The sequence below is a fragment of the Schistocerca americana genome, chromosome 4 (assembly GCF_021461395.2).
Source record: "Schistocerca americana isolate TAMUIC-IGC-003095 chromosome 4, iqSchAmer2.1, whole genome shotgun sequence".
NCBI lineage: Eukaryota > Metazoa > Arthropoda > Insecta > Orthoptera > Acrididae > Schistocerca > Schistocerca americana.
The window spans coordinates 360,881,166-360,907,421 of NC_060122.1; the positions used below are offsets into that span (position 1 = coordinate 360,881,166).

The 26,256-nt window shown below is 38.4% G+C and overlaps 1 protein-coding gene across 2 annotated transcripts in view; it reads left to right on the top strand.

Moving 5' to 3' along the window:
- The window catches only part of LOC124613085 (F-actin-monooxygenase Mical), a 555,995-nt gene that overhangs the window by 411,343 nt on the left and 118,396 nt on the right, over positions 1-26,256 (top strand). For both annotated transcript variants that reach the window (XM_047141672.1, XM_047141673.1), the window contains one exon: positions 11,180-14,596. In XM_047141672.1, coding sequence (XP_046997628.1) covers positions 11,180-14,596 — 3,417 coding nt within the window. The remainder of the gene's footprint in view (positions 1-11,179; positions 14,597-26,256) is intronic.

Sequence of the window (26,256 nt, forward strand, 5' to 3'; positions counted from 1 at the left end):
ATGTGACTGTGCTGAATTTTTGTGTTGCTTGCTTAAATGAACATTATCATCATCACATGTTTAGTGTGTTGTAATTTCAGTCTCACAGCAAATTATTGGTTATAATTATTGGCAGATAATTATGGTACCCTGACAGTTCTAACTGGGTTGTTGATTCTGCATCATCAAGTGAAATAGAAAATGATTGCTGAGCTTTTAGTTTCAGTTCTTGGAATCTTTTATTCACCTGTAAAGTTGAAACATAATACGTCCCTACACATGTTCTTTCTTTCCACACGCTGTTCGAGAGTGGAATAGTGTAGAATTAGTATGAAAATGGTTTAATGAACCCTCTGCCAGGCACTTAAGTGTGATTTTCAGAGTAGCCATGTAGATGTAGTTTGCATGAACTGTTGCAGATTATTTCTAAGATACACATCTCCCAATATATTGCCTTGAAGCCTGGCAGCTGGCTCTTTGTGTATGTCACCTTATATCTGTTGTTAGTATACTGTGTGAAAGCATATGTAACAATATTGCTTAGTGTTCTTTGTTTCAAAACTGGGTAGTTTGCAGTATAGATATTCTGATTTTAATTGAATATTTCACTCTATTAAACATAAAGCGTAGAAGCTTTTATTTACACAAAATTTGTATGTCTAATCCTGAACAAGGTGGTACAGTTGAATTATTTTGGCAACCAATGGATATGATACAGAATATCTTATTTTCATGTGTCAGTTTGGAACAAACAATAAACTTTGCAAAATGAGAGGAGCAGAGAATCTTGTCAGCTGACAGGCACTTAATGAAGGAGATCACTGCAGTTCCATTAGGATTTTGGGCAAACATTTTAACAACACTTATTACTAGGAAAAGCATAAATGTGCCATAGACAAACAAAAATGAAAGTGATTATTTTCCATGTAACCCCCGCGTCTGGCCATCATCATTTACGTTTCCCATGATTTCCTTAAATCTCTTCAGGCAAATGCCGGGATGGTTCCTTGGTAAAGGGGAAGGCTGACTTCCTTACCCATCCTTCCCTAATACGATAAGACTGATGACCTCCCAGTTTGGTCTCCTCCCCCAAAGCACCCCAACCTCAATGTAACCATAGAATTAATTGAAATCATTAATGACCTGATGTTCATGATGTGGATGGTATCAATAATAATTCCTTTGGAACTTGTTTTTCATTAAGAAATGGGAGACCCAAATGTAGCACAAAAAGAAGGTAGCATCGATAACTAGGGACCAAAAATGTCTACAAGAGAGACTGGAATATTTGTCAAACTTTAGGGTGCAATCAGAAAAAGTTTACAAAGCTCAGTGAAAATAACATAAATTTTAAATTAATATGGATTTGAAATAGTGACAGGAACTTCAAAACAGAGCAAGAAGGTACAGATATCAAGCAATGGCATAAAAAACAGTGTATTATTATTACCAACACACTGATATGAGCACTTTTCAGTAAACTATTCTGATTATCTGTTGGGAAACTAAAGCATAATTTTTGCTGGTGTGATTTCTTATAAAATTGATTTCCACAGTAATCAGCAGACTGGATTTCCTCCATAATAGTAGCAAGAAAACCAAAACACTCCCTGAACAGTAAAAAATCAGATGATTCTGATCACATATTGTCAAGAGCAATTAACACTTTGCAACATACTTTGGACTTTCTTACAATCTCATTTTATCCATTGTGGATGTGGTGAAGACAGTGGTTGTAGATCTGACTGTTCTTACGGTATCCCACAAAATGGGAGCCCTCACTGCACTGGCTCAGGGCCAGTGTGATGAGGTCACATACTTATTACCCTCTGCCATGAGAAAGTGGACCAGCACAGCAAACACTTTCACCTTTATACACTGCCGATGACTGCAATAGATATGGCTAATTGAGGAAGTTTCATGCATCTGTCTTGGGATAAGATAGTTCTGTCAAGCATGAAGGATGGACACCCAGTGATACTTATATACCACTAAGTACTCAATTCTGCCACAAAGTACAATATGCAATGTCATTACACATGCCTTTGTGCAATGCACTAGCAATAGATACAAGTTGAAGTGTGTGGAGAGCGAGTTTCCAGGCATTGAGGCAATATATGGGCGATACGAGCTTTAGAAATATTCTGCAACAGTTCATGCAATGTATTAGGGTTCTACTTCGCGTGTGAATGACAATAAAGAATACCAATGTGGAGAAGGCTGTTCAAGCAAGCTACAAAGTTGCTCACTTTAAAGCAAAAATGGCAAATCTTTTTCAGTGGGACCTCTCTTACCAGATATTGCAGCAGTCTCAGAAGTTTCATTTCTGTGGGATTTGGAGACAATAGGAGTTTGTCTTTTGGAACAACAAGTTTCCACTAGCAGAAGTAGAGCTGTGAGGATAGGTCCTGAGTAGTGCTCGGGTAGCTCAGTCAGCAGAGCACTTGCCCGTGAAAGGCAAAGCTCCTGAATTCAAGTCTCAATCTGGCACACAGTTTTAATGTGCCAAGAAGTTTCACGTCAGTGCACACTCTGCTGCTGAGTGAGAATTTTATCTTAGAATCAGAATGTCTAATTTATGTCTTTGTAAATTCCAACATTGTTACACAAACTACTATGCTCATTTGATGGAATTTTATAAACACCTTTCTTTCAGAGAGGAGAGTTTATTTTGGTGTAAATGCCAATAAGGAATCGGTGATTATGCAAACATTCTGTAGAAGTTTCGCTCTGTGCCGATTTCAAAATCGATCTTCTGAGAATCAGTTCACCCAAAAAATTAGATTATTTCCACTTAGTCAGTATTCCCAGAGTCAGTTTATTCTGATCAACTGAATGCAGTTGAATGTAATCTATTGTAAAGGTAATCTTTGAATAAAGTTATTACTTTTATGTGAATAACTGTCAGCCAAATTTTTACGTAAAAAACAATTGTAGCATTCACAGTGAGAATCCTACCACATGTGATGCTTTATCAGCCAAAAGGTTTTTACATCTATTGCTATTCTTTGCAAGACATTTTATGGTGTGTGGTGGAGGGTAATTTGGATACCAGTGTCAAACCATCTTTTCCTGCTCCAAATCCACAGGAGGAATGATTGCTGGTAAGCCTGTGTGTGAGCTTGCGTCTCTCATATTTTGCCTTCAGGCTCTTTTTGCAGAAGGAGGAAGCAATGTAATGGTTGGCCATACTGGGAACATATGCTCTTGGAACTTTTAATAATAAACCACACAGTGGTACAGATCCCTTCTCTTTCATGCTCTGCCACTGAAATTGACTGAGCATCTCTGTGGTACTTTCACACTTACTAAATGAACCTGTATTGAAATACACTGCTCTTCATTGGATCTTCTCTATTTCCACTATCAATCATATCTGGTACATGTACGGATCACATACTGAGTATCAGTGTTCAAGTATTGGTCAGACAAGGATTTTGTAAGCTACATCATTTGTTGATGGACTACATTTTCTGGGATTTCTCCCAATGAATCTGTCTGGCATGTGCCATACCTGCAATTAAGTTTATCTGGTCATTCCATTTTAAAATGCTCCATATGTATACACTCTGATATTTTATGGAAGTAACATTTTATGGAAGTGATATCAGTTTATTTTCTTTTCCCATGGATGTTGGCCATGCCTTTTTTAATATGGTATGGCAATCATCAGTGTATTGACTACGATATTTTACAATTTGTTTTGTATTCACAGCCCTATATAATTAAATTCACATCACTGCTGAGGTGTAGTAGCCTGAAATGTTGAAATAATTTGACACAGTGGATACCTTAATGTCAGAGGTTGTTTTAATTATGCCATCACCAAGCTCATATGCACTGTCTAAATCCATACAGTTTTCCTTGCTTTCTCACATTTTGCTCTTCTACTGCAAAATGTTGTACAATAGACTGAAGTCTTTGATTGAGATTGGAACATTATTGTAAGATACATCTTCATGGGTGTGATAATAAAATTGGTCTATATTTTACGTGTCCTGTTGACTTAGGTTTGCTACTTACTCTAGAAACACTTAGTTCATTTTGTGCTCTTTATTCTACCTGAATATTACCTTCACTGAGATATTTTAAACCTTCTCAGCAATACAAGAAATCCACTTTCCCTATTATGCTATCTCCCACAACTCACAACAAAGTGATGATCATTCTTTTTCAATGAAACCCAAATTTTGTGTTTGCCGTCAAGATTTTTTCAAAGACTTAAGTTAGGATAATAAAACGAATGCACTGAAGCCAAAAGGCAAACTGGAAATGATTCTTCTGAAGATACTCTGCAAATTCAAATATCTTACCCTTGATTTGCCTCCACATATTTCCTTCCAACTCCCAAAATGAAGATAAAGTAGGTTCCATAGTTATATTGTTTTGCTATTTGTTAGCCTTTGATCAGATCAAAAACAGATACCAGTTTACCGGTAGTGTACTTTACATTACAAACAAACTTTACTGAGAGATATATTTCACTACAACTTCTATAATTTGTCTTGTACTTCACACAAGATGTTCTTGAATAATTGAGACAGTGCTTCATTCTACTTTCAGAAATCCAAGTGTTTCAAATTGACACATGTATACAGTATTAACACATGTATACAGTATTAACACATGGCACTTAAACACAGGCAAGTGAACACAGAACTACGACCATTTATACTGCAAACCATACTAATTACTAATTGTGGTTTTACTTGCATTCGGTGTAGTACATAGAGTGTATCAGTGACAAAAGCCCTTTTTCGCAGAATAGATGCAGGGCAGTTAGTGAAGGGAAAGCTATTCAATCCTTGAGATGAAAAGTTACATGAAAATTACATTAGAAGATTCATTTTCCTACTGGCCAGAAATTTTGTATAAGGCAGACCCCACTCAGAAACATATGTTGTTGTATAAGTTATGATGATAAAATTATTGAGTAGCTGTTCGGTCCTGACAGGAAGGCCTAGTGTAAAGATCCAAACCATACACCCAGTGGTAGATGACAAGCAGTCTTTTTTTTACCATGAAGATGATAGACAAATGTTGACACTTGGCCAAAAAAATAGTGGAGTATGTATTGTATAGTCTCATAAAATTATTCTAGGAGCTATGTTTTCTACGATAAAGTTATTTGCAGACATTTATTGGACATGCTGTCTTTACTTTACCAATATCCCTTGTGCTTTGGCTAAACATTAGATACAGATGCATACACTAAAATAGAAACCCTGTCTTCTGTTGCCTGTTTCGTGTTAGTAATGGTGGTAGTAGACTAAATTATTGTATCTTCAGTTTGGGTGCCATGTTTGTTGTGTATGTAACTTATACAAGAGCATGCTAGCTTGAAAGATTACTTAATACTATTTACATCAGTGTTAACTTCTAAATGTCACAGAATCACTTGCTAAATAACGGAGAGGACTTCCTGTATGACACCTGTGTTTCTAACAGAATTGTATGGTATGATCAGCTGCCAAATAGAGTATGACCAAAGTCAACTTTTTTCAGGAGAGCAAATTTTAACTTTACATCCGCTGTAATTTCACAATTATACTAGTCATGGCTAAGCTAAGGCAAGACAATAACTTGTAAATGTAAATCACACTGTATAAATCTATTGTTGAAACGTTTTGATTGACCGCATCCATTGGGGCACATTCAGTTTACATTAAGAAACGTTTTAGGTAGTGTGTGTCTAGCTGAATGATCACTGTATGATTTGGCAATGTTTTGCGAGACTTTTGAGATGTCGTGTTGATGTCCATCATATTTTCTAACCCTTTTAGGCTGTGGAATTGCAGGAGTTACATCCATCTTTTTTACAGTCTTTAATATAAAGGCCTTGTAAGTTTAGTCTGTAACATCGCAGAACTAATAATAGGAATGTTACATAATCAACAGAACATGGAGCACACAGCTAATCAACCTCTCTAGTGACAGTACCCTTGCCCTTTTTGCATTCTTCGTTGGTCCCCTGGGGTTGCTTGACTGCACTCGCATCCCTAATGGTTTGGGACCCTCCTGCTACTGTTTTCCCCACACCTTCTTTGGGAGCATTGACTCTCCACACACTAGGGATACTGATCTCCAGTCCCCAGCCAGAGAAACAACACCCTCTGGTGCCCCTTACTAGGAACCCTCAGGATGCTCCATTCCCAGAATTCTGCTGATCTGCAAACAGATACTACCCACTGGCAGAAGAAGCCACATGTTGCTGGTCATAGGACTTCGCATCCCACCTCTGTCTCTGAAACTAAGGTAGAAAAGCTCTCAAGGACAATGAAACCATCCAAGGAGAGGATGCAAAAAGGAAGACCTCCAAGACGGAGGAGTTGCTGATGTTCCCCATATGCCCCGGACCAATATGTTCTGACTTTGTACCTGAGGAACAGTTCCTGGTGACCCATGCGGCAGTGGAACCACTCTGTCCCCTCCCCTGCCTCCCCCCCCCCCCCCCCCCTCTATGCCCTGCACAACCTATTTCAGAGGTGATGTATATTGATGCTGTGTCCTTGTGTCCTTGGGACCAGTGGCAGCAGATGACCACCTTGATCCGTTCATGCACCAGTAGCATGATTGTCCAGTACTTTCTGGATTGAAGTTGGTGCTTCCCACAGTACCCCCCCATACACAAGAGAATGGTGGCCCACAGAGCTCTGTACTGAGTGTGCCCCTTTTTCTAGAGGTCTCGGTTACACCGGCTGGGGCACAGACTACGCTACACTTTTGCAACTTAACCAAGCTTTGATCCTGCCCTGTCTTAATTATGGGAGTGTGGCATGTGGCTTGGCATCACCTTCATCATTGTGAATGCTCGTACTGATACATTATTATGGGTTGTAACTTGCAACAGATGCCTTTTGGACCAGCCCTGTGAAATGCCTACTTGCAGGGACTGGGGTCTCTCCACTACAGATCAGGCACCAACTACTACTTGTCAGCTATACCATACACGTTTGCTGCAGCATCCAAACAACTGTGTCATTTTTCCCGGTAGGGAGGTCCACCTACCACAACAGTGGCCGAAAACTGGAGTCAGAATCACAGTTCGAAACGTCAACTTCCCCCACTGTCACCCCTTGTCAGGGAGCAACTGTGTATGCCCTCACGGTGCATAGCCAGTCCTTGGATCTGCCTCTGCCTATCCATTGTACTGAAAGACTGTTGACCCCATGGTTATTCGCCATCTGTTCTTGACTGTACTTGATGCTTTTCCTGGTTCAGAAGAGGTATACACACTGATGGCTCTAAGATCAACTACAAACTGGTTTTGCTTACATAAATGCAAGGTGTTGTATATTCACCACAGAAATGGTGGCCATCACTTGGGCCCTCAGCCATGTTCATTCTTGCACTGTTGAGACATTCTTAATTGGCAGTGATTCCCAAACTAATCTCTAGGCTGTTGACAAGTGCTACCCTCAGCACCCACTGGTTGTCACTGTCCAGGATCTCCTTTCTTACCTCCATCAAGCTCAATCGTCGGTCTCTCTCTAGACCTCAGATCATGGTGGGATTCCAGGGAATGAACATGCTGATTGGTTGATCAAGTTGGCTACCAGGATGCTGACTTTGGTGGTAGCTGCCCTGGAGCGGGATTTTCAGTTGTTGGAGGCTTGGAACACAGATTGGTGTGCCCTGTTTTCTCTGAACAAACTGTGAGCACTAAAGGGGACCATGGCCAGATGGTAATCTTCCCCTCATGCTTCTCGCAGGGAATTTACAATTCTCTGCCACATTCACATAGGCCAAAATCACATTGCCCAAAGTTGGCTGACTCATGGCTACATCTTACAATGTGAGGAACCACTCTAGTGTTGGTGTGGTGCCCTCCTGACAGTGGCTTATGTCCTGCTGGACTGCCTCAATTTAGCCACCTAATGGCAAAACCTTAAAACTTGCTGACATACTGCGTCTGGCACTAGCAGATGGTTGCCAAAGTGACTGATCTGGTTTTATGTATTATCTGTGAAGGTGGTTTCTGCTCCTCCCTGTGAAATATGCCACATTGGTCTCATCAGCCACAGCAGGGATTGGAGGGGTGCCCTTCTCCCTGCTCCGACACAGAGGGTCCATAGCTATCCTCGCTTCGTGATGTCCGGCGTTGCTCTCGCCCCTCCCACCTTTTTAATTCTTCGTATTCTTTTACATCTGTCATTGGTTCGCTGTCTGAACATTGTTGTTCTCTTTCCTGAGATTTTATCAACTTGTCCACATTGTTAGTTTTCTTGTGCTAATAAAGGATTAGGATATACCAGTCAGATGCTGAGGACATGTATCCCATCACATAACATATCCAGGGGACCCACTCTCCCTTCTTCTTGGTCTGTCTCTTGATTTTATTGTTCCCCGGATGCAGTCAGGTTCATCAGGATTTGTCTTCTAAGTTCTTCCTCTCTGTTGACTTTTGCCAGGTGAATGGACTTACAACCTCTTGGTTTGGTCCCTGTAACTCCATCAATCCAATCCAATCAAGGTTTTCATTCAGTGGTGACAGACCTGGCTGCCGTGAGAGCTTTGACTTACACCACTTGATTGTCAAAGCACTTAGCAATAGTTTCTTTCATTGTAATAACATTCTGGGATCTCTGTGAGGAAACTACTGAGCTAGGACCCATATCACTTCTCAGATACAAAGATCTGCCTGTTTAGTAATGATAAAGTGGTGTCAGTCAATTTTTTTAATTTTTGTGGCTTGTACCACTTGGCAGCCAACACGCCCATATACTAATGTGGGACAATGTATAACAACTCTGCTTAGATTAACAAATGGTTTGATGTTGTAATTTGATTTATTTCACATGAAACATTTTAGTAGTCTAACAATGTTATTATTATTATGTACATGTTCACATTTTCAGTTTTCTACTTTATACCATTTTCTGTCATAGTAAGTAACTAACACATGTACTACTGCCTCACATCATTTTGTGTTCTGTCTCAGGTGGGGTATTAGCTTACTCTTAAAAGCCATTTTTGCATGTTTGCTATGTTACATTGTTTTGATGACAAGTTACTGAAATTCTCAAAAAAAAAAAAAAAAAAAAAAAAATCATTCAATTATTTGACACCTGTCACTCATGGTGCTTGATGCATTGAATAACAGCTATAGACAAAAATTGTTGCTAAAATTTTCACCGCAATGTCAATTAGTACATAAATACTTAACAAGATGGAATATGTGAAGAACTTCATGTTGTTAAGTAATATTATTATTACAGTTAATATGTTAGTTTGAATTATTAATTACTCTTCACTGACAGGGTTTGGGTTATTATTATTATTATTATTATTATCATCATCATGTTTACTAACTAAAGAAATGAAACTTCAAATGTATATTTCTTCTTGTTAGTAGAAAAAATACTTTGGGGGCTATTAGCATTATTATTTTTTATTGGTCACAAAACTTCAAAAAGTTGAATATCATAATTAGATAATCATAAAAAGACAATGCTTCATTCTTTGCTTTCAGAACTATAGGTTGTGAACATGTGACATTAGGAATAAACATTTTATAGTATGATTAAATAAAGATCAAATAAGATAAAAAATAATCACCCATCAAACAGAAGTATCTTCTTTCCTCCACATTTTTGTTGAGAAGTTTGGAAAGTACCAGTGACTGAATGGCTGATACTGTTATCAGACTCTGTACTTTTGATGACTTTTGACTGGCTGTATCTGTAGTTCATCATTTTCACACTCTTCACTGCCTGTGCCATCAAAGTACCTTGAAAGACTGGGCTGTTGGCTACATAAACGCAGAATTCATTGTGTACTGCTGGAAGCAGTTGTTCTTCCAATAAATGTCATTCTCAAGGACTACAGTTATATGATCTGGTGTTCTTATTTGGTGTCCATAACATTTTATTTTATGTTGTTTTGACTGAATGTCGAGCTCATCTCAAGTTCCTTTGATAATATTTATTATATGCTGAAGCTTATATCATATGGTGGGACTTAGCCGCAAAACTTGCCTACGTATCATTTGATCAGTCCTCTTCTGAGCTTGTTTGTAAGTGTTAACGTCACATACTCTTACCACTAGGTTATTAGTCAGCCTGTTCTCCACTAATATGTCATGTTTATACATCCTAATCTAATAGCCGCAATTCAGATGAGAATGGTGATAAAAATTATTTTCCTTTTATTTTACATACGGTTGGCAGAAACGTGTTTCATGTTAAGGGCCATACTTTTCCCTGCTTTTCTCATTTTAAGTACTCAATGCAATAGCGCCAATCAGTTTCGTCAAGATTTGGTCATAAATCTTCATATTCAAAAGAACTTAGAGAAAAATTGTGACATAGTATACAGACCTCACTTCCATATTATTAGATCCATGTGACATTGCATAAATATAAACCAATCTTACTCAGTTAGCAAACTGCACTGATAAATTTTAGAAATACCTAAATTTGTACTTGCTCTTGAAGAGAGCTTCATGAACAAATTGCACTTTCCAAGTTCAACATAACTCCTGCTTATTATGCATTACATGGCACTAAAATATTTTTTTACCATCTTTACTGCCTATTCTTCCTTTTCTTCACTTCAGAGGATTTCCTTCTGCTGTATTTTTCACATGTATGCAATTTTTTATAATTCATATGATATCATTATGTACACTGGCTCCAATGAAGGGCAATCCCATATGCAGTACACACACAGGCAAGCAATGACTCACTTTCTCTGTAAGATCATAGTTTGATACTTGGAGCAATTAAAGCAGACATAAGTAAAGGTTCATAGGGGTACCGGTGATCAAAACACGAAGAAAAATGTTATATATTATGAACACACAGATCCATAAAATTTTCATTTTCAATTTTAACTGCAACTTTCCTGTGGGACAGATCATTTTGTCAACATTACATCTATTGCAGTAAATAGTAGGGACAATAGAAAATAAAGAGTTTAAAATTTAAGTGTTTTAATATCAGCATAAGTGCATTCACTACAGATTGAATAAAAGTGTCACTGGAATTTTTTGAGGATTTCAGTATGTCAAGGATTCACTGAGGTAACTCCAATGTAAACTAATTTTAATTTTACTCTTCTTATATGCCTCACATTTAACACAAGTGAATGTGTGCCTTGAATCCCTTGGAAGACTGGTCTATCTTATATGCTTATGTGTTATACATTACAGTATTGCTTTAGCCATGTATTTATCCATGTATTATTTGTTGTTTTTCAGGTTCAATCTGACGATACAACAGAGTCCAGTGATGAAGAAATTGAAAATTCAGCAACAGAAATAGAAACTGATTCTGAGTTTGAGCATGATGGAACATCATTTCCTCACAATATACCATCTATAATAGTAGATGACAGGAATGTCACAAAAAGAAAGAGATATAACGCTGAGGAACCAATCAAAGTTCATACTCGAGCTGGACATATTCATCCAATAAATGGAACGGTAAAGCCACTGTTGCCATCAGTGCAGAGTCAGCATGGGATTAGACTTAAGTTTTCATCAGTTCAACCAGAAACAGCCAATTCTTTCACTGCTTCAAATTTGGTCACTAGCAAGAATCTTCTCAATAATAATGCTAAATTACCCACATCTTCGCAGCTTACTCCACTTATTAATCCTAGACAAGGAAACTATCTACTTAACAGGACACATTCAACTGAGGGCATTGCCTCCAAAGTTTCTCTGGAACTGAAGAAAAGGTACTTGCTGGGCACATCAGATATTGGTGGCACAGTGAGGAAATCTGGTTCAGCATCAACAATAGATTCAAAATTAAAGAACTTTGTTGATACTATATCAGAACATCAGAAACTTCTGCATCCAGCTCCAGAACCCAGTCCATCTATGCAAGCCTATCTTCAAGGAACATCAAGAGTTTCTTCTAGCAGTAGTACTCATTTCTCTCCTCCATCGCCAACAATTATTGCACCATCACTACAGCTTCCACAAATACAAAAACCTGCTTTACGCAAAGAGAAAGAGCTACCAGATGTGGAGGGCTCCTTTGAGCATGTTTGTGGAAAGAAAGAAGCCAAAGTTCCTTTTTTTGGGGCTGAAAAGTCTTCTGCACAAGCAGATCATGCTAGTGGCTCTAACGCTCATACCGATGAAGGAGATCGAAAACTATTGGTAATAACAGAAAATACCAAAACTGCTAGTAATGGGATGGATAATTCGACACCAGCTAAAGTAGAAGATGAAACAGACTACCGACCGAGAAGCCCAGCTCACGAAACATCCATAGTTGTACCTGACATGCAGTGGAACTTGACTCCAAAGACTGGCAATGATAATGAAGAAAATGATGAGAATGATGATGATGATGATGATGATGATATAGAAACTGATTCGTTGTCTTCAGGCAGCAGTTCAGTTGAAAATGATACAAAACAGAAAAGTGATTCCCATTCTTCTGGACAGTTACCAGAAAGAATTACTCCGAGAGTTGAAATACACGATTCTAGTGGTGTCCTCATGACAGAAGATGCTGATGTATCAAACTGCACAAAACAGGAATCTGTTGCAGAAGCACTATTTACCAAGCAGTATACTGAAGAATTCCCAAAAAGTGATGCCATTAGTGTTGAAAAAGTGTCAGAGAAAAGTGTTGTTATTGATAAATCTAACAGTGATTTGGCTAAAGTTAGGCATAATTCCGTTAATAGCGATCATAGTAGCCCATCAACTCCTCCTTCGAGAAGTGACTTTTCTGAGTCACATGAACATGAAGCTACATTTGCAGCATTAACAGAGACAGAATTATCAGATTGGGCACATGATGGTGACGCTGTAGTTTCAGAAGATCTAGATGATGTAGAGTTTAATATTAATCCACATTTTGTTACCGTTAGACACCATAAGAAGCCAAAAAGTAGTAAAAATACGCCAGAGAAAAATTTTTCTGCAGGATACCAAAAAAGTATTGCTAAAACAGAAGATCTTGATGATGACAGTAATAAAGATAAGATACATTGTCAGACTGAAATCCCTCTGTATCATCATCATGAAGTAAAAACTGTGCCTTGCTTATTGTCTGATATAGAGAATATTGAGTTCATGGATACAGGAGAAGAAAATGAAAGTGATTCAGATGATGTTTTAGCAGCAACTAACAAAACATTAATAAAAAACAGTGGCTATGTACAGTTTGTTGATTCTGATGATGTTGTTACACCTGTTTTAGAAATTCCAGCTTTAATAGAACAAACCATGCCTGTCCCTGTTCTACCTACATTAATTGTTAGTGAATGTGATGATAATTCTGATGAGAATGATAGTAGTCCTAAACAAACTTCCAGCAAGGAATCTACACACATGTCAAAAGAGGAGGATGACAATTCACTTCAACGAGAAAGGACTTCCACAGAAGAAATGACAAGTGATACAGACACAGTGAAAGAGAAACTGCCCAACAAGTGTACAAATAATGATTCTACTTGTGAAGATGATCTGTTTTACACGCCAAAAAGTGATTCTAGACCTCCAAAGAATGGTGGAGATTCACATACTGATGATTTTTCTCAAAAGACTTGCAATAATTATGCTAGCAATTGTGAGGAACATGTTCCTACCTTCAGCAATATAAGAGATTCGATAAATATCATAAAATCTAGACAAAAAGATAAAGACTCACTAGTATTACAAGGTGTTGACTCTGAAGTAGAGCAACTGACATTAGCACCTGCCACTAATAGTGAAGATTATTCTGGTCTACATCATACAAAATCACCCAATACTTCAAGAAAACTGAAAGAAATATCAAGGGAGAGGTCAGTCCAGAAAGACATTGTTCACAAAATGGTTCTAGACAAACATTTACCTCAAAAACGCTCTAGTCAAGATAGAAAGTCAAGGAAATGTTTCAGTGGCATTTATAGCCCACCATCTCTTGCTCCTAGGCGCACATCAGATCCTACTTTGTTTCCTCCAAATTCTCCTGAAAAGGATGAATCTCTGATACCATCATGTGTCAAGAAATTAGAAATGCCTACTGTAATTCCTCCATCTCCTGGAGAAACCGATGAAAGATTTAATAGTCTCATGGAAAGTGGCCAGGACTTAAAAATGCCATTATCTGACGACTCTGTCCTCGTTACTGAAGAAACTGAACAGTTTTTTACGCCACTAACATCATTTAAGAAGACATCGAAAGGAAGTCGTCCACTGTCCTATCACTCATCATTTAAATCTAGTCATCGCCCTTCAAAATTTTGCAGGTCTCCAGAAAAATATTCTTCTTCTCTTCCACACACTCCTCTAACAAACCCTGAAGCATTTTCATTACCAGACATCACAAAAGTGTTATTCAAAACACCAGATATCACTTTAAAGCCACCTGTTGCACCACCTAGGACAAAACATGAACGTAAAGTTACTGGAGAGCTGTCAAAGGAAGGAAATAATAGGAGAACAGAATTCACATCAAACAACCATGGAGAACTTCACAAGGAGAACAGAAATGGAACTCCAAACATTACTTCTGTTGCTGATACATCAGTAATGAGTACCAAAGACTCAGATGTAAACCAGTCATCGTTGACACCATTAAGGTCACCTGTAAGCAATAATAGTCCAACAGGAATATGTGGATCACCTGTTTCTTCAAAGCAGTCGCTATCCCCAACATCAGTAGTGGTAAGTAATTTCTCATTCAAATTTGCACCTAATTTCTTAAGAGTGTTGTTTGATTTTTGTTCTTCTTTTTCAATATGAAGCTACTACCTTAAAATTCTTTTATCTCATTTCACACCACACTCACGGTCTGGTGGCTGAGCAGTATATTAGCTGTAAAACTCAGTGAATTTTCATCTTCAGCCTTGTTTGTTGAATACTAATGTTTTCACAGTAATAGAGCAATAGTTCAGTAAGCCGTGTATGAGGGAAGGAATGATAATAACTGGCCACACATGGACGGATTTCTGCAACAGCATAGAACTGTGAGCCAATTGCAAGGATATTTTTGATGGATTTGGCTGCCAGTCCCAAGTTCATCATTTTTTATGCTTATGTGCCGGCACCACCCATCAGATCTAGTCTGTCTGATCTGCCTGGAGGCTGTGTTCCTTCATGTGTGGGGTAAATCAGCAGATTTTCATGTTTTCTACATGGATCAAGAATGCAGTGCATGTTTGACAGTCCAGAGGTCATAAACAACAGATTTCAGGAGTTACAACTGTGTCGTGCTGGAAGTATATTGTACAGTGTGACATTTATAGGCATTATATTGTAGTACATTTTAAAATTTTGAAATTTATTTATATTTTCAAGAGAAAATAAGTATGAATGATAAAAGTAGGAAGAAAATTGTGGCAGCCACCAACAGTTTGTAAGCTATGTACTCATATAGTTCTCAAAAGAGAAATCACACAAATGGATGGAAAAATAGATTGCTGAAAGGCAACATTCCAGCTGCTTCTTTCAACACTGCATTGTGAATTGCTAGTACTCCTCTGGGAATTCCGAAGGTTTGATGCACTAGGAAGAGGGCATTTTTGATTCTTTGTAAAATGCAGTAACTCATAGTACCTGTAAAACAATGGGCGTAAGACATTATGCATAATACAATAATGAATATAGTACAAGGAACTTTTTATTGGTGGTCGCCATAGTGTTGATTTATATAATTCATCCGCCCCCACCCCTAGTAATTCATTTCTTTCAGAGGCTTCCACTTTTCTGAAACTTGGTCACAAATTTTTTAACTTAGTTTTTATTTCGTTTTAGTCCACAATTGGAATATCATTCAGAAATGTTCCAACCAATTCTCCACATGCCCTTTTTGTTACGTTTGTGTTCATGTAATGTTCGTAGGTCATTTTCCACAAATAAGGTCTTTTGCAGTGCAGTTGTATAAATCTTTTGATGTGGTGATTGGTGTGCTCCATCACCATGCTGGGAGCAACAAGAACTTACGGTCATGTGGAAACCACAGGAAAACTCACGAACTCCCTGAATGTACTCAGCTGAGGAGACTGTCGCCAGTTCCAAGAAGTGCAGCTAATGGCTGAAGGCTGTGTCCTCACTAACACGTAGGTGGGGGAACTGCTGGTGTACCAGAGTCTGTTGGAAATATCCATGGCCTGTAGCTAAAACCCTCTTGTCTGTGGCCAGCTAATGGGCCATCATCTGAACTGATTCAGGAGAAATGCAAGAAAGATAAATCAGGATGACCAGGCCGGAATGTGAAAAGGTTTTTTTTTAATATAAGCGTAATATCCTACTGTGGCAGCTTCTTCGGCCAGTAGAGATTATGGGAAATACCATAATGTCATCCTAATATGACTGAATTTTGTGGCTGAATTGAATATCAAAAACACACTTACTTTAAATAATACAGTACATATTACATCATCAACACAAGAATTAAAACAGAAATCATTGTAGGTAGTAAATAGGCACCAATGCTTAAACTGACACAGAGGAGTAGCAGTAGTAGTAGTAGTGGTGGTGGAGGTGTTGGTGCTCCCAGTACATAGTAAAAGGGAGAAGGCATGAATAGTAATAAAAACTATCACAACTTCTAAATTGCACTGAGTTTTGAGAAACTGCTGCCACAAACATGTTTAATTTATAGTTACTTACTGTAAACAGGACACGTTAAGTAGCAGACAGGCACAGTTAAATGACATTTACAGAAAGCTTTCAGCTACAGCCTTCATCAGCAAAGAGAAACACCTCATGATACATGACTGCCAACAGTGTGTACTACGCTTACATACAAGCCCACCTAAAATATGGTGTGATATTCTGGGGAAATTCCCCAACTGCTCTGAGCACATTCAGAATCCAGAAGAGAACAATGAGGATTATTACTGGGAGCAAACCCAGAGACTCACGCAAACCCATCTTCAGGAAGTTGGAAATCCTTACACTGCCTTGCCTATACAACCTCGAGACTCTAAAATTTTTCAGAAACCACATAGTGCCAATTGATAACAGAGTTGTGAAAAATAATGAAATACATGAACACAACATCAGGAAAAATGCAAATCTGCATGTTTTACGTACAAACACTCAACTGTGTAAAAAGGGAGCTTTCCACATGGGCCTCCAACTGTTCTACAATCTTTCCACTAGTATTAAGTCCATCGAAGACAACATAAAATTTAGCAAAGCTGTGAAGTCATATTTGTTGTGTCACTGTTTTTACTCTGTAAATGAATACTTAGAACAGTAATCTTGCTATTTGTTTTGAATTGAAAACATTGACCAATATAATATACTAGGATACTATAGGCCTATGTTAATATATGTAAACAATGTTAACTGATATTTTCCGACATCTGGAACACACTGTGTACCATCAGATCACATGGACTAAATAAATAAATAAATATAATAGAGGGAAACATTCCACGTGGGAAAAATATATCTAAAACAAAGATGATGTGACTTACCAAACGAAAGCGCTGGCACATCGATAGACACACAAACAAACACAAACATACACACAAAATTCTAGCTTTCGCAACCAACGGTTGCTTCGTCAGGAAAGAGGGAAGGAGAGGGAAAGACGAAAGGATGTGGGTTTTAAGGGAGAGGGTAAGGAGTCATTCCAATCCTGGGAGTGGAAAGACTTACCTTAGGGGGGAAAAAAGGACAGGTATACACTCGCGCGCGCGCACACACGCTCACACACACACACACACACACACACACACACACACACACACACACCCATCCACACGTATACAGACACAAGCAGACATAATAAATAAATAAATAAGCATCTTGGGCTGGAGTGATGTTCCGGGCATTCCAACCCGCGATGCTAGAATTGGCAGTCATGTGTGCATGAGGTATGTTTGCTTGTGTGTGTGAATGGTGTGTGTTCTTCTTTGCTGGTGAAGGCTGTGGCTGAAATCTTTATGGAAATGCATATTTAATTGTGCCTGTCTGCAACTTAACGTGTCTTCTTTATGGTAAGTAATAATCTATATTTTCCTACATTGCTGATATTCCTACCCCCCACCAGTTACGGTACTTTCAAAGATGAATGGACCAATCAAACTGTACAATGAGAACCAATCAAACTGTACAATGAGAGACCTCACCACACATTAACACCTGGTAGATCAACATGTTTGTCCACATGAATGTGAGGATTTTCAGGAGTCCAGTAAATGCAGTTGTGACGATTTACAGTACCGTTCAGTTTTAATTGCGCCTCATCAGACCAGATAACCATCTCTACAAATTGTTCACCCTCATGAAACATGCCTTCAAACCACTTCATCCTTTGATCCGGGTTGTCATCGTTCATAGTGTGTAGTGATCTTGGAACATACACTTTCCGTTTTTCAGCCTTCAGAATTCTTTGTATACTTGATCGACTTGTCCTGCTTTCATGCACCCTGCTTCACTGATTGTTGAGGTGACACAGCAGTGCTGGAAGCTGGACTTGTTGATGTTTTGGTCAGCCAGACCTCTCCTTATGCACATCCTGAAGAGTACTGTCGGCTTCAAATTTATCCCGAATATGATATATTTTTGTAAGTGTTGGTAGCTGTGTTCTATATGCATTACAACATTGCTATTGTACCTCCGTCATGTTTTCATACTTCCAGTACCACTTCAATAAGGCTTTGCATTGCTCAAATCACAATCTTACTTCATTCATTGCTACACTGTCATCCGCTGGAAAACGTCCACCAAGATCTGTTGAGGAAACAATGGACTACACCACCTTGCAAAATTGCAACGATATGTTTTTTGTTCCAAAGATATTAACTATCAAAGAATATCTACACTTTTCTGGACGCCCCAGTATTTGTTTGCTAAGTGATAATTAACCATATGAAAGCTAAGGGATTCACTAACTTCCAAGGTGCTGCATTCTGTAAAACATAGGCGAAAGATTTGAAGGAAAGGTAACTAACTGAACTAATTGGATATAATCAATATAAATAAATAAGTTGAAAGAAAGAAAGGGAAGTTGTAGGGTAGCATGGCATTGAGAAAGGGGCAATTGGGGGGGGGGGGGGGGAGGGGGGGGGCCGTGGCAGGAGTGGAACACAGTAAAAGCCAGCAACAGATGACATTTGAAAATGTGGGCAATTAGCAGTGGCAGTAAGAGCAGATGCTAGGTTAGAAAAAAGAAAGATTTTGGAGGAAACACATGGAAAGTAAGAACATGGCAGAATGTAGAACAACAAAAGTACAAATCAGAGTAACAGTAGATAAATAAAAAAAGTTGTAGCTGTTAAATGTCACCAATTTTTTTAAACCTAGTGCTGGTCTGGAGCAGGTGACAGAGGATTTAGGATCACTTTGCAAAGATTTCACTAAGGAAGACACCGTGGTTATAGTGGGTGGGGCAGGTAACAGTATTGACAGAGATCCTGGGTACAGCATAGAGTGTGACCTGGCGAAGATTGCATCAGCATCGAGGCATACCAGTGTTGAGTTTGTATCTGTTCTTGGGCGCCATGACCGACCTCATTTGAACTCTTCTGTCAAGAGAGTTAATTTGGAGCTGGAACGGCTGCTCATGTCGGGTGCGGGGTCACACATTGGTGTGGTTCATGTTGATTCTGTCAGTAGGTGGGATTATACTAGGCATGGCCTTCACCTCAACAGGAAGGGGAAGGGTAAATTGGCTGGGGAAATAGCAGGAAAGTTAAAGGGGGGAGGCACTGTCATGAGTGGTAAAATACCAGTGGTTATAGGATTCAGAAAAGACCCTTTTTTAGGGTAGGGAGGACAGAAAGAAAACAAATTTTAAGAGAGGTTAGAACTGAGACAAACCTTCAGTTTGAGAAAGAAATCAAAAAACATAATTCCAGCTTATTACATCAACATAAACAGCCATTGGTTAAGAATTTTCAACTGTCAGCAGATATTTTAACTCCATCCAATTTTAAGTCAGTCAATGTGAAATGTCAGCTATCTTTATTGCATCAAAATATTCGAGGACTGAGAAATAAAATTAATGAATTAACTATCTGCATAGATGAATTAGAGTCTTCAAACCCAGCTGACATAATCTGCCTCTCTGAACATCATGTGACCACTGGTATAGAACTTTTAAGTGTTACAGGGTTTAGGTTAGCATCTCACTATTGTAGATCAGAAATGGAGAAAGGAGGAGTTGCCACATTCATCAGGAACTGTCATAAATTTAAGAACATAGACATTCATAAATTTTGCCTAGAACAGCATATGGAAGCATGTGCAACAGAATTAGATTTTCACAAAAAATCTTTCATAATATTAAGTGTATATCGAGCACCTGCAGGTAACTTTAATCTGTTTGTAAACCACCTTGAAGCTGTACTGGCCCATTTAACAACCAAAAACAAAGAAATAGTGGTTGCTGGTGATTTCAATGTAGATTTCCTTAAAGACTCTCCCAATAAGAACCTATTTGAGTTAGTAACACTATCATTCAACTTAATTCCCACAGTAAAGTTCCCCACTAGGATAACCACTTGCTCACAAACAGCCATTGATAATATCTTTATAGAAAAGTCAAATGAACAAAATTATATTACAAAACCAATAGTCAATGGCCTCTCAGACCATGACATGCAGTTCCTTCTGTTAAATGTTAATACTGAACAGGATATAAAATCTGTTAAATCTGAGCTCAAGAGGGTAATCAGTAAGCCAAAAATTGATTATTTTAGGACACTCCTCAGAGACATTCACTGGACTGATGTTTACAGTGCTCATGGCATGAATGAAAAATATAACATTTTTGCTAATAAAGTGCTTACCTTATTTGAACACTGCTTTCCCCCAAAACTTACCAAGGTTAGAGCAAAGTCTACAAAGAAGCCATGGATTACTCGAGGAATAGGGGTATCTTGTAAAACAAAAAGAAAACTGTATCTGTCAATCCGAAACATTTCCAATGTTGATGCTATAGCACATTATAAGAAATACTGCAAAATATTAAAGACTGTAATACGGATGTCAAAGCAAATATATTACAAGGAAAAGATAGTCATATCAGATAACAAAATAAAGACAATATGGGATATAGTGAAGGAGGAGACCGGTAGAACCAGACATGAAGAGGAACAAATAGCATTAAGAGTAAATGATGCATTGGTGACAGATGTGTATAGTGTTGCAGAACTTTTTAACAAACATTTTATAACTGTTACTGAAAAGATGGGGTTGTCAGGTTCGGTAGATGCTGCTATGGATTACCTTAGACCAGACATTTCAAGTAACTTCCATAATATGAATTTGACCCTCACTACCCCAACAGAAATAATGTCCATCATAAAATCTTTAAAATCAAAAACATCTAGTGGGTATGATGAAATATCAACAAAGTTAATTAAAGAATGTGATTCTGAGCTAAGTAACATATTAAGCTATCTGTGTAACCAGTCGTTTATCAGTGGAATATTTCCCGAATGGCTGAAATATGCTGAAGTTAAGCCACTGTTTAAGAAGGGAGATAAAGAAATAGCATCAAATTTCCGTCCAATTTCACTGTTGCCAGCATTCTCAAAAATTTTCGAAAAAGTAATGTACAGTCGTCTTTATAACCATCTTATCTCAAATAACATACTGTCAAAGTCACAGTTTGGATTTCTAAAAGGTTCTGATATTGAGAAGGCTATCTACACTTACAGTGAAAATGTACTTAATTCATTAGACAAAAAATTGCAGGCAACTGGTATATTTTGTGATCTGTCAAAGGCATTTGACTGTGTAAATCACAATATCCTTTTAAGTAAACTAGAATATTATAGTGTAACAGGAAATGCTGCAAAATGGTTCAAATCTTATATCTCTGGCAGGAAACAAAGGGTGTTATTAGGAAAGAGACATGTATCAAACTATCAGGCATCATCCAACTGGGAACTAATTACATGTGGGGTCCCACAAGGTTCCATTTTGGGGCCCTTACTTTTTCTTGTGTATATCAATGACCTTTCATCAGTAACATTACCAGATGCCAAGTTTGTTTTGTTTGCTGATGATACAAACATTGCAATAAATAGCAAATCAAGTGTAGTCTTAGAAAGATCAGCCAATAAAATATTTGTAGACATTAATCACTGGTTCCTAGCCAATTCTTTGTCACTAAACTTTGAAAAAACACACTACATGCAGTTCAGAACTTGTAAGGGGTGTCCCAAGAGTATATGTCTAACATATGATGACAAGAAGATAGAAGAAGTGGACGGTGTTAAATTCTTGGGATTACAGCTTGATAATAAATTCAACTGGGAGGAGCACACCACAGAACTGCTGAAGCGTCTTAACAAATCTCTGTTTGCAATGCGAATTTTGTCAGACATAGGGGATATAAAAATGAAAAAGCTGGCATACTATGCTTACTTTCATTCCATAATGTCATATGGGATTATTTTCTGGGATAATTCATCAAGCCAAGCTAAAGTTTTCCGGGCACAAAAACGTGCAGTAAGAATTATATGTGGTGTGAACTCAAGAACATCCTGCAGAAGCCTGTTTAGGGAACTAGGGATACTAACTACAGCTTCCCAATATATTTATTCCTTAATGAAATTTGTCATTAAAAATATATCACTTTTTCAAACCAACAGCTCAATTCATGGAATCAATACTAGAAATAAGAATAATCTTCACAAGGATTTAAAGTCACTTAGTCTTGTACAAAAAGGTGTGCATTATTCAGGAACACACATTTTCAATAACTTGCCAGCAGCCATAAAAAGCTTAACAACCAATGAAATTCAGTTTAAGAGAAGCCTAAAGGATTTATTGGTGGCCAACTCCTTCTACTCCATTGATGAATTTCTGAGGAAAACCAACTGATTTGTATATAAGTACAACATAACTTCTGCACAATTTCAGTGCAGTAATGTGTTCACTGAAAATTTGTGTGTGTGTGTGTGTGTGTGTGTGTGTGTGTGTGTGTGTGTGTGTGTGTGTAAGTATAATCTAACTTCTGCACCATTTCAGTGCAGTAATGTGTTCATTGTAAATAAGTATTACAGTGAAACTTCCTGGCAGATTAAAACTGTGTGCCCGACCGAGACTCGAACTCGGGACCTTTGCCTTTCGCGGGCAAGTGCTCTACCATCTGAGCTACCGAAGCACGACTCACGCCCGGTACTCACAGCTTTACTTCTGCCAGCATCTCGCCTCCTACCTTCCAAACTTTACAGAAGCTCTCCTGCGAACCATGCAGAACTAGCACTCCTGAAAGAAAGGATATAGCGGAGACATGGCTTAGCCACAGCCTGGGGGATGTTTCCAGAATGAGATTTTCACTCTGCAGCGGAGTGTGCGCTGATATGAAACTTCCTGGCAGATTAAAACTGTGTGCCCGACCGAGACTCGAACTCGGGACCTTTGCCTTTCGCGGGCAAGTGCTCTACCATCTGAGCTACCGAAGCACGACTCACGCCCGGTACTCACAGCTTTACTTCTGCCAGCATCTCGCCTCCTACCTTCCAAACTTTACAGAAGCTCTCCTGCGAACCATGCAGAACTAGCACTCCTGAAAGAAAGGACCGGGCGTGAGTCGTGCTTCGGTAGCTCAGATGGTAGAGCACTTGCCCGCGAAAGGCAAAGGTCCCGAGTTCGAGTCTCGGTCGGGCACACAGTTTTAATCTGCCAGGAAGTTTCATATCAGCGCACACTCCGCTGCAGAGTGAAAATCTCATTCTGGAAACATCCCCCAGGCTGTGGCTAAGCCATGTCTCCGCAGTATCCTTTCTTTCAGGAGTGCTAGTTCTGCATGGTTCGCAGGAGAGCTTCTGTAAAGTTTGGAAGGTAGGAGGCGAGATGCTGGCAGAAGTAAAGCTGTGAGTACCGGGCGTGAGTCGTGCTTCGGTAGCTCAGATGGTAGAGCACTTGCCCGCGAAAGGCAAAGGTCCCGAGTTCGAGTCTCGGTCGGGCACACAGTTTTAATCTGCCAGGAAGTTTCATATCAGCGCACACTCCGCTGCAGAGTGAAAATCTCATTCTGGAAACATCCCCCAGGCTGTGGCTAAGCCATGTCTCCGCTATATCCTTTCTTTCAGGAGTGCTAGTTCTGCATGGTTCGCAGGAGAGCTTCTGTAAAGTTTGGAAGGTAGGAGGCGAGATGCTGGCAGAAGTAAAGCTGTGAGTACCGGGCGTGAGTCGTGCTTCGGTAGCTCAGATGGTAGAGCACTTGCCCGCGAAAGGCAAAGGTCCCGAGTTCGAGTCTCGGTCGGGCACACAGTTTTAATCTGCCAGGAAGTTTCATATCAGCGCACACTCCGCTGCAGAGTGAAAATCTCATTCTGGAAGTATTACAGTAGTTGTATTACATGTTTCTTACCTTATAAATAAATATAAAACTTTTTTATTTTAAATTCAGTGCAATAGTATTTGTAAAATGACTCTTAGTGTTCATTAAAAAATGACGATCATTCCACTTGGGACCTGTGGAATGGTACATTAGCTTATTTGTTTTAGTTTAAATATTTGTCATGTATTGTTGTTTTTCTGACATGTTCCACATCCTGGAGGACCTCCTCACTACGGATCAATTGGAATGAAAGTAAATCTAATCTAATCTAATGATGGACCCTGTAATGTTTGACATTTCAGTTTTTCCATGTACAGTTTGTGGCTTCCTTTTCTCAACATTGCACCATCTTCTTTGGTGTATCACTCCATCAGAACAGGAAATTACTCTGTATTTCATCCTGCAAACAGAAAGCAACTGTCTTCCATTTTAGTGAAACACTCCCTCTTTATGCTCTTGCAGTTCATGGCAGATGTCTCTCTTCTCATTCAGACTCCCCACACAAATACACAGCCCATATCATGATTGTTTTCATTTTTCAGTTAATTTACTAGACAGGTTCATGATTTGATGATCCTTGCACTCATACAAACTTCCCAAAACTGAAGAATTGCTTAAAAAACTATAGATCTATTCCTGTTTCATGTGAAGACCACCCTACTCATGAGATAGCACTGTTTTCTTTCTCTTCTAAGGTATGTTACTTGAGACCATTTCTGACAATAAAGTTCCTATCTTTGTTTCCCCAGGAAAACTCCTGTGCCAATTCTAGTCCATGTACTGATGAGGTTTCCTTGATCAGCGAAGAGGGACGCACATGATATTACCAGTGTCATATAACAGCTGATATGAAACCAGTGTTAAGCTGTTTATATTGAGATTGTAGGCATTAAGCTGTTGAGAAAAAGAATAGTTAAAATCATTATGTCTATAATGAAATACAAAGCTATAAAGTATATTCTGCAGTACAGTACCAGTGGCATTAATTTTGCAAATATTGGTTGCTGTGAAATTTCATTGATGATTTCCTTCCTATCTTGAAAAGTTGTGTTTCAACAAATCTTGTACTATTGCCAGACTAAAGTAAATTCTGGTAGTGAAACCTATGAATTATGTCATCTTCCACTTGTGCCTACATGTAACACTGCTTGTTGTTTCTCTGTCATTACTTGATTAACACTCATATTTACAGATTTATTTTATGCATATTTACAGGTTTATTTATCCTAATTGGAACAGATAGTAATTATTTTTGATTTGGTCAGTTTTTATTAAATGTGTCTCCTCTCCTGATTAAACTTGGTCATAAAGCACTTTTTTCTTTAAAAATTCTTGAATGATGTTTTATGCTCCATAATAATGAAATACAAATTTCCTAGTATTCACCACTTTCACAACTACACAGGTTAACATCAGGCAGTTGCATTAGAAAATTTTAAATGAATGTAAAACCTCTACCATATGATGAAGGGCTTTATTGTTGCAATATCAACAGTCTCTTGCAGACACACTAATGTACATTGTGTGAGCATCTGTTTAAATGATTGTAACATAAAAAATACTGGCAAACATAACAACAGTGGGTATAATTTTTATATATTCAAAATTTCTAAGCATTGATGTGTGTTCATATTGATTTTCCATTGCTCCTGAGAATTTCTTTGTGCAGGCTGCCTTTTTTTATGAATCCTTTCTGTCTGAGTAAGCTGATGTGTCAAATTAAGCACATTCTTCTTTTCGACCAGAAATCACTTCTGTTTAGCTTTTGACATCATTAAATGATCAGCAGTTGTGAGAGCTAAGAAATTATTGTGATGTGCATGGTTAACTCAATGAGATGGAAAATTTTAGGGAATCTTTAGAACAATGAAAGTTTACTTTCTTGCATTTTTATATGTGGAACTTCATGCAGGCAGTTCATTAGTGAAAGGAAACCACCAGGTTGTCATCAAACTAGTAATATACAATACCATAGACATGTGGTAAACATATTTGAAATCCTGGAAATATATAGAAGGTTGTATATTATATTGTCAAGAAGAAGGATTTTGGCAGGGTAGGACCACAA